General features: G+C 47.5%; 1 protein-coding gene across 3 annotated transcripts in view; it reads left to right on the top strand.

Annotated features, from left to right (window-relative positions):
* The window catches only part of DOCK1 (dedicator of cytokinesis 1), a 577278-nt gene that overhangs the window by 91690 nt on the left and 471437 nt on the right, over positions 1-14151 (top strand). For all 3 annotated transcript variants that reach the window (XM_020973593.2, XM_020973592.2, XM_020973594.2), the window contains exons 13-16: positions 137-262; positions 3519-3643; positions 5590-5688; positions 7000-7072. In XM_020973593.2, the coding sequence (XP_020829252.1) occupies positions 137-262; positions 3519-3643; positions 5590-5688; positions 7000-7072 (423 nt within the window). The remainder of the gene's footprint in view (positions 1-136; positions 263-3518; positions 3644-5589; positions 5689-6999; positions 7073-14151) is intronic.

Raw genomic sequence — 14151 nt, 5'->3', positions numbered from 1 at the left:
AGGACACTTATAGAAGCACTGATTCTGGATGCAGAAAACCTGAGTTCAAATTCTGACTTGACAAACAAACACACAAAAAATCCAAAACAAATCTGTCAGTGTCTATTTTGCTAAAACCCTGATTTTTTTGCCTTAGGATTGTGGGTAACGTTGAAGCTTCTCCCAGGAGATATTCGCCAGATTCGCAAAGAATTTCCCCACTTAGTGGACAGAACCACTGCGGTTGCTCGGAAGATGGGCTTTCCTGAGATCATTATGCCCGGTAAGTGTGAAGGAGGTCGAGAGGGCTGGCGAATTGTCGGAATGCAGGCCCGAGGCTGGACAGGAAGGTGCTCTCTGTGATTGCTGTGGTGCAGAGTCCTGAGGAGGTGCTCACGCAGTAAAGCCTGGCTGGTGTCCCGTGGTGGGCAGTTAGGGATCTGGTACCCACGGCCCCCTCCCTCGGGTTCTTCCCTCTTCACCGTCGGCTCTGAGCTGGCTTTGTTCAATCCGCTTCAGCTGCTGTGTTTGATCTGGTGTTTGCTTATCTGTATGGCAATTCAGTCTTTCAGTCATGGTTGACTCTCCATGACCCCTTGGACCAAAGCACTCCGGGCCCTTGTGTCCTCCACCATCTCTCCAAGTCTGTCCAAGCTCATGTTTGTTGCTTCCATGGCCCTATCTCTCCATGTCATCCTCTGCCATCTCCTTTGCCTTTCAGTCTTTCCCAACATCAGGGTCTTTTCCAGTGGCCAAAGTACTTAAGCTTCAGCTTCCGTATTTGTCCTTCCAGTGAGTAGTCTGAATCAGTATATTTGAGTATTGACTGATTTGATCCTTGCTGTGGAAGGGATTCCCAAAAGTCTTCTCCATATCCGTGAATATGGTACCCTTCTCTGCTCCCCCAACATCCAAATTCCATCCTTTCTTCCGTTCGGGCACTCGTTTTGAGCGGCAGAAGACAAGACCCCACAAGCCAAAGGAGAATCGTTAAGAATCAAAATATAAAAACTGGTCCTGAGATGTGATCTTACTATGGCCTCACCCCTCTCTCCCTGAAGGAAGTATTGCCAAACCCAGGTGGATTATGCCTCGATCTGAAGATGAAAGACAGCTGGGGCCGAGGTCATCGGCGACCAGCTTGGGAGGCCCAGTGTCTGTTTGCCATCTTGCGCTCCTCTAGAAATCACTTTGCTCCCTCGCTGTGTTTTCCTGGTTGTAGATTTAAAACGTTTGTTCAGTTTGTTTGAACCAATATTTGTTCAGCGTCTTCTATGTTCTGGGAGCTATGTCAGATACAAGTGATGATACAAAATGAAGTTGAGACTCAGTGCCTGCCCTCTTGAAGTTTATGGTCTAATAGGGCATCACAGATAAGATAATACCCCTACTAGAAAACAGCATCGGAGCGTAGAGGCGAGGCACAAGCAGAGGGTGAGGGGCGTAGCTATGATCCACCGCAGAGTATCTCTGAAGGAGAGAGCTGTTGAGTTGGACATTGAAAGACGGGGATGGGACACGGGAAGTAGAGAGATTGAAGGCAGGAAGTAGGAAAAGCATGGGGTGCCGAAGGCAAATGAAGAAGGGCAGTTGGCTGGAGGGCCTTTAAGGGAGAAGGATGGAAAGTTTGGCTAGCATCTGTTTGTTGAAAGCCTTGAATGCCAGATGAAGGCATTTCAACTTTCCTTGGTCAACAATAGGTTGTCATTGCAGGTTTTAACAAGAGGAAGGTCTTGAGTAGGCCGCGTGGGGCCTAGGAAAGTCTTTGCGATTAGGACCTGGATTTGAGCCTGGCTCCGCCTCTAGTGAACTGGGCCATCTTGGGCAAGGCGTTTCGTCTTTTTCAGACTGGATTTTTCCTTCTGTAGAATAAAGGGTAAAGATGAAGTCAGCCTCCCAGCTTCTAGTTGTGATGCTGTGATGCTTAAGAATGATTCTTCTGAGTCAGGAGGGACAGATTGGAGGGGGTGCAGAGATGGGAGAAATAGAACAGGGAATGGCTGCTAGAATGTGGAAGGCAGGGGGTGAGGAGCTGGTGAGGAGAGAATCGTGAGACGTGGCAGCTTATTGGTTCTAAAAGGTGGGAGATGGCGCAGAGTCAAATACTCAGAGTCACACGTGGATGATGGGGTGGATGGTGGTGCCACTGGTGGAACCACTGGCAGAGCTGGTGGGTTTGGAAGGAGGAGCACACGCGGGAGGAGCTGGTGAGCTCCCGGCCCACGCAGGGACTGAGCCCGTCCAATGAACCTCAACTGCATGAAGACCTCAGCAAAGGCAGGGCCCAGAGACCGGGGGAGCGAGAGGATGCCAAGTGGACTGAGCTAGAGCCGACTCCTGGGATGGCGGGGCAGGAAGGGAGGAGAAGAAGGAAAATCCTCTTTTCTTCTGCCTCTGATGCTCGGCGTTCAGCCTGGAACCTAGCACCAGGAGAGTCAGCAGGAGCAGAAGAGAGGACAGGGATGTGTAGACTTTTAAAACAGGAGCTGTCTTGGGCCCTATGATGGCGTGGCAAATGCACAAACAGGCCAATGGGAGACAACCATGAAGAAACCAGTGAAACTGGAGACATTCAGCCTGGAGGAGAAACGGAGAGAGGACCACAGGATGGTGTGTCAGCCTCGAAGGGTGCGTAGCAGTCAATTCCAAAACCTTCATTTTGCCACTGAGGGAACTGAGGCGAGAGGTTAAGGGACCTGCTAAGGTCCCATATCTAAGTGCCCGAGGTTCGAGCCGGGTCTTCCCAGCGCCCCATCCGCCACGGCCCACTGACTCTCATAGCCATATATCCCTCTTAGATCCACCGATGGTCACAATCAGGGCAGGGGAAGGGAACTAGGGATTTTGTTTTCTGTTTCTCACATTGAGCACAGAAACAGGCACATAGCAGGTACATAATCATTGCTTGTTGATTGACATCCAAGCATGAGTGGATAGGTTAGTGCAATTGTCTCATCACTGGACTGTTTGTCGAGTGAAGAAATGAACAAATATTCGATGACCAACGAGTGGGAAATAAGGGAAAACTGATGCTTTTTTGGTGGATGGAACAGTGGGGTAGCAGCCCGGGGTTTGGAGTCACAGAGCTCTGTCCCCATCTTAGCTCTCACCCTGCTCCCTGCCTATGCAAACTTGGGCAGTAATCACTTCCATTTTCTGTGCCTCAGTTTCCTCATCTGTAAAGTGACACTGTTGAGCTAGAAGTCTCTAGTATTCCTTCCAGTTTTGAACCTGGGCGTCTCTGATGGTGGGTTGATTGTGTCAGGGTCTTACACAGAGGACAGAAGAGATAATTAGGATTTCACCAGGCTTTATCTTTATCTTTGACAAGGCAAGGTGAAAATGAAGCATTTGGTGAATAAAGATGACCATTAGCCTGTCTTTTAAAAGCATCATCATTTGGGAAAACGCTTAATAATCACCTAATATAGTATTTATAATATTCTGATAGGGTGGACGGCAGTTGGGCAAATTTTGCATAATTCACTGTCATGCCATGCATTATGGATTGATTTCACAGGTGTCATCTCTCCCCTCAGGTGATGTTCGGAATGATATTTATGTAACTTTCGTTCAAGGAGATTTTGATAAAGGCAGTAAGACAACGGCTAAGAACGTCGAGGTCACGGTGTCCGTCTACGATGAAGATGGGAAGCGCTTGGAGGTACCTGTTCTGGGGCTTGGGGGAGGCACTTTTCCACACGGCCAGTTGTTCCCGGCCCAGCCCTTGCTCTGAGAGAATTCAGCCACATCTGAGTGAGCACATCCGTAGCTCCTTTCTCTCCTGGAGATCTTTGCTTCTGTCTATAGTCTTTATTTGTTCTCAGATGAGATAATGCATTTAAATTTAAAAGGAACTATGGAAATGCCCAGCCTTGTTATGACCTTTCTTGTTCAGGGACTTCTAATCTGGAGTGTGAAATACGTGTTCCTTGGAAACCAGTTTGAATTTACTTTGGAGACTGTGGGCCTACTTCCCTGTGAAAGTTGAGTCATCCTCCAGAATTCCCCTTTTCTTTACTGACTTGGCTATTCTGAGGTCGAGATGATGCTTATCTCTTCCTTCAGGTTTCTCAGTAATCCATCGTAGGACCCAGTTGGGTCTGGGCACTCTGGCCAGCTCCTGGCGCTGTGCTAGGCTGCTTGGAAGGTTCTGGGAGCCTTTAGAATGGCCCCAGGACTGCCTTGTCTGACTTCCCAGACCCACCCCTTGAACGGGACTGAACCATTTCTTGGGCCCATCTAGGGCAGAGCAGGGAAGACACCCAGTGGAGGAGCACAGGCCCCTCGATCCCAGCCTGGAGCTCAGTGGACCTTAGAGCCCATCTGTTCTGACCTCCTCCTTTTACGGATAAGGATGATGAAGCAAAGACATAAGTCTACTTGCCTAAGGTCATACGGGAAGTAAGTGTCTGAGGCGGGAGGTGGACCCAGATCTTAACTTCATGCCCTGCGCCCTATCTGCACTTCAAAGAGGCAGGCACTTTGGGTTCTGGGGCTGCACGGCTGGCTTTGGGTTTCGGTCTCTTTTTTAATGGATCCAATTCAATTTGGCCATTTAAATTTTGTTCAAAACTTTTGTTATTTACTCATCTTCACTTCCCCCCAGTTTCACTTCTGTCCCCTAGTTTGCTCAGGTTTAATAAGCATTTATCAAGTGCCTGTTACACACAAGATTCTGCTTGGCCCCTTGATGGGGGTTAAAATCAAAACTGTTCGCTGCCCTCACGGAGTTTAACGTTCTGCTGATGGTGCCTGCCTTTTTTCCTGTTGATTGAAGGCTTATAAACACTTGACCTGCGTTCTTTCATGTGATCGTTTTGGCAGCCCTGTCAGGGAGGTGCTTGCTCTAAGTGTCTAGGGGATGGAAGCCCCTAAAATCTAACGGCCCTGCCCAGGGCTGTGTGTCACAGGCCGACTCCCGCCCTGCACGCTGTTTCATGATGTCCCTTGCAGGCTCTTTCCATCCCAAGTTCTCTGGGGATCAGCAAGGGTTCTTTTCATATTGCTTGTTGGACATTCACTCTCTAGGAGAAAACATATTGGAACATCTGTTTTTAGTCTGCTTTGTGTTTTCCTGTTTCAGCTTAAATGGAGGACCTCTTCAGCTAAGAGCTCCCCCTTACCGAGCCTTGAACTCATGGGAAGCTCTGGCATGGGGGGCATTGGTGACTCTGGTCTCACTGTCCATAGCATGACTCATAAACCCAGAGATCACTAACACCCGGAGGGAAGACTTTAGTTATGGCCTTTGCTCTAAGTCCATCTCTGTCTCTTTATCCCTGTGTCCCTCTTTGTCTCCATCTCCATCTCTGTGTCTCTGTCGACTTCTTTCCTGCTCCCCCTTCTCTCCTTTTCCTTGAATGTTGGGGAGAGATTTAGTTTGGATGTGACTTTCTGACGACATCCCTAAAGAGCTTCACTCCTCCTTCTGGCCGGTGCTGTAGGGAAAAGGTTCATGATTGTGTGTGTGTGTGTGTGTGTGTGTGTGTGTGTGTGTGTGTGTGTGTGTGTGTGTGTGTGTGTGTGTGGAGAGGGAGAGGAGGGCTGTGTTCTGGGTCAGGCTGGGCTGGCAGGGGTGTGGCTCACCTTTTGGATACTTCTTTGCAGAATGTCATCTTCCCTGGGGCTGGCGACGATGCCCTCTCTGAGTACAAGTCTGTGATTTACTACCAAGTGAAGCAACCTCGATGGTTCGAAACTGTCAAGGTATCCGGGGCCGGGATGGTCTCCCCATTTGTCCCTCCTTTCTTTTCTTCCTCCCTCTCTGCTTTCTTCCTTCCCTTCCTCTCTTCTTCCTACTCTCCCTCTCTTTCCACTCTCCCTCCATTTCTTTCTCCCTCCTCCCTTCTCTTTCCCCTGTATCCCTGTATTTCTTCTTCTCCCTTCCCGTTCTCTCTAACATTCTGCTATTCTTCTCTGGGTTTCTGCTTCTCTTTCCCATCCCCCACCCCTCCCTTTCCCCCTCCCACTCCCCCCACTCCCCACCCCCAGTAATAATGTTTGCTGACTGGCCCTGAAAGGAAGCAGGATGGCTGAGCCGACAGAGTCATCCAAGGTTGCTAAGGAACAACACTGGCTTTTCTTGGAATATGGTAGGCTCTTGTCCTTTGGGACATAAACACAAGACTTCCATGGAGAAAAATGACCAGAGTCTTTCTAAAGAGAGCACTTTGTCTTCCTCTCTGTGAGGTAGTGGTGATGGTGGGGGTGTGTGTGTGTGTACACGCACTCGGGTGTGTTAGTGACTCCAAGTGAAGTGAGTAGCTGCCCTGAGATGTCCAAACCGAGCTCCCTGGCACACATAGATCCAAGATTTCTTAAGAAAACCATCTATTGATGTAAGCCAATTAGACTGATGCTAGCCAGGTCTGAGCCTAGGTGTGTAAAGGTTTGAAGATATAAAAACAAGGCCAGGGCCGGCTTTCTGGGACACAGACACTGAGCGTTAGAATGAGAAACAGTGTCGTAAAATAGGAATTGGGATTTAAAATGACATTCCAAATGAGTCATGGTTTCTCAGGGAAATTAGATGCCTTTCCCATCTGGCCTGCCAGGCTGGCTTGGCCTTTGCTTCCTAGGCATTATTTAAGCTTTTATTACAACTGCTGCCATGAGAAATTGGAAGCAGGGGGTTAAACCTGATTTCTTGGTGGTGAAGGAAGTGTTTTTGTAATTATGTATTATCACCAGAACTGAATTTAAAGATATGCTTAAGAATTTTAAAACCAGGAGTTCTTAACCTGGGGTCTATGAATGAAGAAAATATTTTGATAACTATTTAAACATAATTGATTTTCTTCATAATCACATATGAATTTTGGGTATTTGAAAAACAAAAGAAAACAAAACATGATTCTGAGAAGGCCTCCCTTGACCCCCTGGACTTGATCCTCTGGTATTTTTCCCATGGCTAGTGAGGGGGCTGTGACCCCAAAGAGGTTTAAACTCTCCTTTTTAAAATGAGATGCCATATGAAGTTGTAATGAATGCCTGGATTTTTTTTTCTCATTGCTATAGGTTGCAATTCCCATTGAGGATGTCAACCGCAGCCACTTACGGTTCACGTTCCGTCACCGATCTTCCCAGGATTGTGAGTAGTGCTACATTTCATTCTTCTGTGTTTTTCCTGGGGGTGGTAGAAGTGATGCAGAAACAGCCTTGGGAGAGCCCTTAGGACAGTTGAGGCTGGAAAGATTCCTTAGAGAATTTTGCGTTGCTTCCAAGGAGGAAGGCCACGTTCTTCCTTCTCCCCCCCCCGCCCGCCCCCCGCTCTGCTGCCTTCTTTCCATTGTAAGTTTCTGAATTGTCTTGAGGCTCTGACTCCTCCAGCCTTAGCCTTGTTTTGATGGAAGTAGCTCTCAATTCCGTCTCACAGCAGCCTCCAGGTTAGAGTAAGGTACTTTCTGCAGGGTTGTCTCTTCTAGGGCAGCTTAGTGAAAGCTTTCTTTCCATACTTGTCTTATTTCCCTCCTCCCTGCTCAATACGTTGCATGCAATATTAATTGAAATAAGTAACTGAAATCTGACGTTGCATGCTTGGGCCATTAGGAGAATATAAGTCTTTCTGCTTTTTTTCTAAAACACCTAGATGATTCCATTTTACTGCCTGTATGTCCAGTAAACATTTGTAGTCATACCTTTGTGAAGGATAAAATGATGTTATTCATGTCTTTTACCATCAAATTTTAAATCTATTATAAATGTAACATTCAAAAAAATCTCTGATAAATAATCCAGCCACGTATGGGTGAAATCTTCAGCTGACATCTCAGAAGTTATGGTGTATACATTTTGCTTAAAAAGAAAATAATAATGTGCTATTGATTTTATGAGAACTTAAACAGTGATAAAATGCCCTTGCTATCTTTTAAATTGGTTCGTGTGTTTCTCAAGATCACAGAATTCTGGGCTGTAAAGGGCCCCGGAGGCTGCCTAATGTAATCTAACCCCAAACAAGCCTTCTTCCATGGTCTACACACCGGGGGGGTCGGGTGGGAGGGAGGTGGCCAACCTGGAAACAACCTTCTAAGTGATTGACTGTGTGTGGGCACAGCTGCCTGGGCTGCTCCTGCCCTGGATCTCCTCATTCCTGGCTAGGTTCTCCTGGAAGCACAGTCTTGGCTTTCCCCTCCGTAGGTCTGGGGCTTGGTGGGCAGTCATCTTGGTTTAAGTGATGGTGGGGACAATAGTAGCAACAAAACACTTCACCAATATTATCTCATGTAATCCTCACAACAACCCCAGGAGGTGGGTGCTGTTATATTATTATTCCCATTTTACAGATGAGAAAGCTGAGGCAAACAGAGGTTAAGTGATTTGTCTAACATCACACAGCTAGTATGTGTCTGAGGCTGAATTCGAGTTCAGGTTCAGTTTTGTATCCTCTGTGCTATGTGGCAGCTGGGACTGTCCTGCTTCTGTTGTGGCTGGAGGAGGGGCTGGTCTGGAATTCTGTGACAGGAAGGAATCTTAGCTGCCATGTGGCCTAGAGCCCCTGCAAGAGTGATCTCAGTATCTCTGACAGTGTTCATCCCGGATGTGCTCGAAGAGCTTAAGTCACAGGGAGCTCACTACCTCCCAAGATAGCCCATTCCACGTAGGAATGGCAGTAATTTTTCAGAATTTTTTTCTGACCTCAAACCTAAATTTGTCTCTTTGCCACATCTCCCTATTGTTTCTAGTTCTGGCCTCTGGGGTCAGGAGGATTTCCATTCAACAGTGAAATCCATCCTTGCCTCACGGCCTTTCCCAACTTGAAGACATCGGCCATGCTGGCCAAACGCCCCCAGCTCCTTCGGCTGCTCTGGAGGCTCCGTCTTGAGGCTTTTTGCCATTCTGTTTGCCTTCTGGATGATTCAATTTCTTCATAACAATGTGGCATCTGGCAGTGGGGACCATACTCAGAATGTATGGAGGCCAGTGGGACTCTCCGCTCCCTGGCCCTGGACTCGCTTCCTCCCTGAATGAGCAGTGACCCGTCCAGTGGCTGTCGGGCCACCCAATGGGCTTGGGATGATCTTGACTCCTTATCAAGAAATGCTGCTCTCTCTTCCTCACCTGTGTATTATCCATCATCTGTATCATTTCTTCTTCTCTCTCTGCGCACACATACACACTCACACACACACACACACACACAACACACGCACACACACACACACACACACACACACACACACACACACACACACACACATACACACTCTTGTGGATGCCAAGAAAAGCAACCCTTGTACTTTGTGCTAATCTCTGTGGTCTTTTTTGGATACTTGAAGAAGAATGTGGAGGGCATACCCTTTCCCTTTCAAACTAAAAAGCTCTGGGGATTTTCTTCACCTTGAGCTCCAGTGCCGCCATGACACCAAATGGCCCTTTGACCTCTTCCCTTTACTGTCCCACCTTAGGTTCCTACTTGGGAGATTTTGAGACTTGAATCACAGAGCTGGACTAGGAAATGGCTGTTGTGATTAGTGGTGTCTCCCCATTCTTTAATTGTGGATTCCTAGGAGTTCTGCAGCGGCTCAAGACTTGCCCTCCCTTCTCTATGTGTGTTGCGTGGGCCATTGAAGTTGCGTGTTGACTCCCCATCATAATGTAAGCTCTCTGAGGGCAGGTACTGTATCCCTAGTGCTTACACAAGAAGCCTTTACTGAGTGCTTGCTTATTGATTCCCAGGCAACATGCTGAATGCAAACACATATGTGGTCACTATTATTCTTGTGTTTTCTCTCTGTACCACTTCTTAGCACTCCTTCCATATTCTTCCTATTTTTTGGTACCATTAGAACAGTGGTAGGGACAGCTAGATGGCTCGATGGGTAGAACGCTTGGCCTTGAGTCAGGAGTACGCATCTTCCTGAGTTCCAATCTGTGTGACCCTGGGCAAGTCACTTCCCCTGTTTGCCTCAGTTTCCTAATCTGTAAAATGAGCTGGAGGAGGAAATGGCAAACCACTCTAGTATCTTTGCCACGAAAACCCCAAATAGGGTCACAAAGATTTAGACATGATTGAAACAGCTGAACAACAATAACAACAAGGATGGTGGAGAGAGCCCAGACTCGGGGGTCCAAAGGCCTGGGTTCAAATCCCACCTCTGACAGTGGCTCCTGGTGTGAACCTCCCGTCACTTCACTCTGCACCTCAGTTTCCTCTTTTGTCAAATAAAAGGGTTGGGTTCTGTGGTGTCTTTGGTTCCATCTGGTCCGTCCATCACCCCAAGATCTTGGACTGTTCAGCCATTCCCAGGTCCCTGGACTCCTTCAGGACTCTTTCTGTGTTTTTGCTCCCTCTAAAGAAAGCTGGAATGAGTGTTTCTGTATAGAAAGGACCTGTTTTCCCCACGCACCATGGCATCCTAGCTCTCCTTTGACATTTGGGGCTGATTCATTATTCATACTTTCAGCCAGAAGGGCCCACAGTGTTTGAGATGTTGAGTGGGATACCCAGAGGATGTGTGAGATGGTCCTGCCCTCCAGAATCTGTGAAACTCCTTGGAGATAAGACAAGTACATGAAGCATCCCTGTAATCTTGTTAGCCAGGATAGATTTAGCAGTAGAATGAGTAATCAAGACAGCTAGTGCCTGTGGAACCGGAGAAGGGGGAGCTGGGCAGGGAGGTTGGGCAGTGTGCGGCTCGCTGAGTCATCAGAGCCCGTGGCCCTTCAGACCCAGAGCGTTAAAGAACCTTCCCTGATCCCGGCTGTGAGACGCAAGGAGAGGAGCGCTCATCAGGCCCTTGGGCAGAGGAGCAGATGGAGGCTTAGGTGCCTCGGATATGTTGACGTCGGCTCTATGACTCGAGGTCCAGAATTCTTTTCATTACCCCCCAGTGACTTGAGTTGGGCCTCAGAGGATTTGAATGGATGGAGGGGAAGGGGTGTAGGTCATTTCTCAGGCAGCGAGTGAACAAAGTCCGGTGTTGGGAATGGATGTGACTTCACTCTACACTCTGCTGGGACAGGTAGTTTTGTTATTGGGTTACAAGAAGGCTGGTTTGAGGCTGGAAGTGAGGACTGGATTATGAAAGTGCTGAAGGGCATGCCAAAGATTTTGGCCAAAAGGCAGCAGGGAGCCATGTCAAGTTGTGGAGCGGAGGAGTCACATGATGAAGCAAATGAATAGACCATCCACTGAGAATCTAAGAGACACCTAGGATGGCCTTTTGGCAGCTTCAGGAACGTTCAAAAAATTGGGAGTGAAAACATCCTCAACGGTCTTCTTCTCTGTGGTTGCTGCCAATGATTTTGAGATGATTCAGTTGTTATTATGAATATCTTCATTAAGTAAGTTATTTAGAGTTACTTTGACTTGGTTGGATACCTCAGCGGATCTCAACAAAGTGCATACTCACTCCAGCAGGACAGATCTTGGCCCGGCTCTGCCTTAAATTTCCCTTTTAGCTCTCGTCCAGGTCAGCCCTGGATCCCTGCAGGTTATATTATATGCAGCTGGCATTTGTACACCACTTTAGGGTTTATAATAAGTGCTACTCATAGTGTCTCATTTGGCCTTTACAACGGTCTGGGAGATAAGTGCTATTATTACCCCCATTTTATAGATGAGGAAATTGAGGCTGAAGTCAAGTGATTAGCCCTAGACACATGACTAGTAAGTGTCCGAGGTGGGATTTTCACTTGTCTTCCTGACTCTTCCCCGCTGGGCTGCCCAGGTGCCCCTCAGAAAGCTATCCTACTTAACTGAGGTCTTCCTCCAGATCTTTTCATACTGTTGCTGCTGGTGTCACACCTGGCCAATTCTGGGTCATTATCCATTTGGGAAATTAGGCCGTGTTTTCCATGATCCTGAGATGTTTCCTAAAGGAAGGAAAAGGTCTTCCCTTAAACCCCAGTGTTCATGGAATAGTGCAGTGTTGGAAAAGTCGACATGGCAGCCAATGGAGACACACATTGTAGGGCCCAGGAAATTGTAGCAATTACCAGGAAAAAGCTGGTTTGTGAGGAGGGCCATGAAAGTGGGTGTCCTGTCCAATGGGGATGATGGCAGCTCTTGCCTCCAGGGTTGTTGTGAGGACCAGAGGTGATGGTCATATTTGTAAAGCTCTTAGCGGAGTGCCTGGCACACAGTCAACCCTGTATGAATGTTTGCTGCTGTAATAATTCATGATAATCATGATGAGGATAATGATAATAATGAATATTACCTGGCATCCCAGGAGAAACTTGGAAGGGCCATGCTCTCTCATCTTTAAACAACTGAAGAGTTATCCCATGGAAGGGGGGCATTTTGGACCTTCTTGCCCCCAGAGGGCAGAGCTAGGGGTATATGAGGAAGGTTGATAACCCCACGTTTAGGCTTGATAGAAAGAAAAGCTTGAGCACTGTCAGAGCTGTCCAAAGGTAGATGGGCCAGGCCCAGGGCCATGTTGGTCACCCTCTACTGGAGGTCTTCCTGCAGAGGATGCAGGGCCCCTTGGATGGAGTCTTCCTGACTCCAGGCCTGGCACTTCATCCATTGCCCACCCTGCTGCCTCTGTGAAGACCATGCTAGTTTTCTCGGATGCCATGGCCCACTGTTGACTGCTGTTGAGTTTGCATTCCCTACAAAACCCTGTCTTGAACTAACCTTTCTCTGTGTTCCCAGTGCTTAGCACAGTGCCTGGATCTCAATAAATGCTTATCGACTGACCAAATGACTGATGTCTCCCATGATCAGGTATGGTGCAGGTGAATATTTGAAAGTAAGTGCACAGTTGTGCACTGACCTGGAAATGCCAAGAGCATGAGGAAAATAGGAGGAAGTCCCACTGTGCCTTGGATAGCCTTGCGGGGCGTGTGCCATTGCAGGGATGAGAATAAATGATGGGCATGTGGTCTGTCGATGGTGCTGGCCCCTGTGTCTGAGACGTCCCAGGCAGTCTGGTTCTCAGCATGTTTTCTCCTAGTTGATCAGGGTCATCCTTTCAACTTGTTCAAATCTTTTCTTTTGGCTCCTGGTGTTCTCCTTGTGTTAGCCAAGCTTCTCAACCTTGTGGCACTTGCAGATTAGATAAGCAGGCCATTTATGTATTGTAAGTTATTGATTTTTTTTTAATCCAGTGAGAATTGGGCCAATGACACAGTTCTGTAATATCCATTCAGACTTTTCTCCAGGTTGACATGAATCCAGTAATCAATAACCTTGGGAAACTCTTATCCAATTGTTCTTAGAAAGTTTTCTATCTCTGGATATACTCATTCATCTTGACACAGTTAGTTAGGTTGTTATCCTGGTCTGTCGCTCAAGCTTGTTCGTAGGGATGTCCTGGGAACGTCCTGTCAGCAGCCTTGCTGAATGTGAGTTCCCAGGCTGGCTTGGACAAAGAAAAGAGAATGACGTCCTTTGGGCCTGACTTGCCCTTGGCACACTGCTTCCCAGTGATCGCCGCTTCCCTTTCTAATCTTCATGCACCATCCTTTTAATAACGTCTGTGAGAATGCACTCGGTGATTCACATCAAGCTTTTTGGTTTTGTGTCTCTAAAAGCTTCCTTTCCCCTGGCGGAAGATCAGGCAGCTGCTTCTGCTGACTTTTCTGATGCTGCTGTCGCGTCCTAGAGGTCCACCATGGTCCTCGACCATTGTGCATTGTGGGTCCTTTTAGTATCCTGGGGTGTGAGTTTCTAGAAAAGGAGTCTTGTCTGTATTGACGGCTGACCTCTTACAGTCCTGTCTTGGACGTGAGTTCCCTCATAACTATGTTTTCCCCAATCTTTTTGATTCTCATCCTCTATGGCAGAGAAAATGAAAGAAGGCTGATTTTTTCTTCCTCTGAATTCTCGCCTTCTTGAGTAGGGAGTTTTCCCCATCCATATTATTCTTATTTTTCCCTTCATCATTGAGAAGGATGTTGCAGAGAATGACTTGCTTAGAGTCAAGAAAACCAACCGGGGCTGAAATCCTACCTTTTGACGCTTATCAGATGTATGACTCTGGGCACAGACCTGGATGGAGTGGGGAGGCACCATGGTGGTCATCTCGTCTGACTCTCTCATTTGATAGATTAAGAAACTAAGGAGCCAGACACATTAAGTCACTTGGTCAAGGTCTCACAAATTATTGGTAACGGAACTAGAATTAGAAATCTCATGCCTTGATTCTACTTCCAGGTAGAATCCCTGTTCAGCCCCTGTTCAGCCATACCCCATTTTCCTACATTGGCTGGGAGTTGCAT

Source organism: Phascolarctos cinereus, unplaced genomic scaffold, assembly GCF_003287225.1.
Source record: "Phascolarctos cinereus isolate Bilbo 61053 unplaced genomic scaffold, phaCin_HiC Scaffold_3;HRSCAF=262, whole genome shotgun sequence".
In the NCBI taxonomy this organism is placed as follows: domain Eukaryota; kingdom Metazoa; phylum Chordata; class Mammalia; order Diprotodontia; family Phascolarctidae; genus Phascolarctos; species Phascolarctos cinereus.
This window is presented reverse-complemented; position numbering and strand designations above follow the sequence as displayed.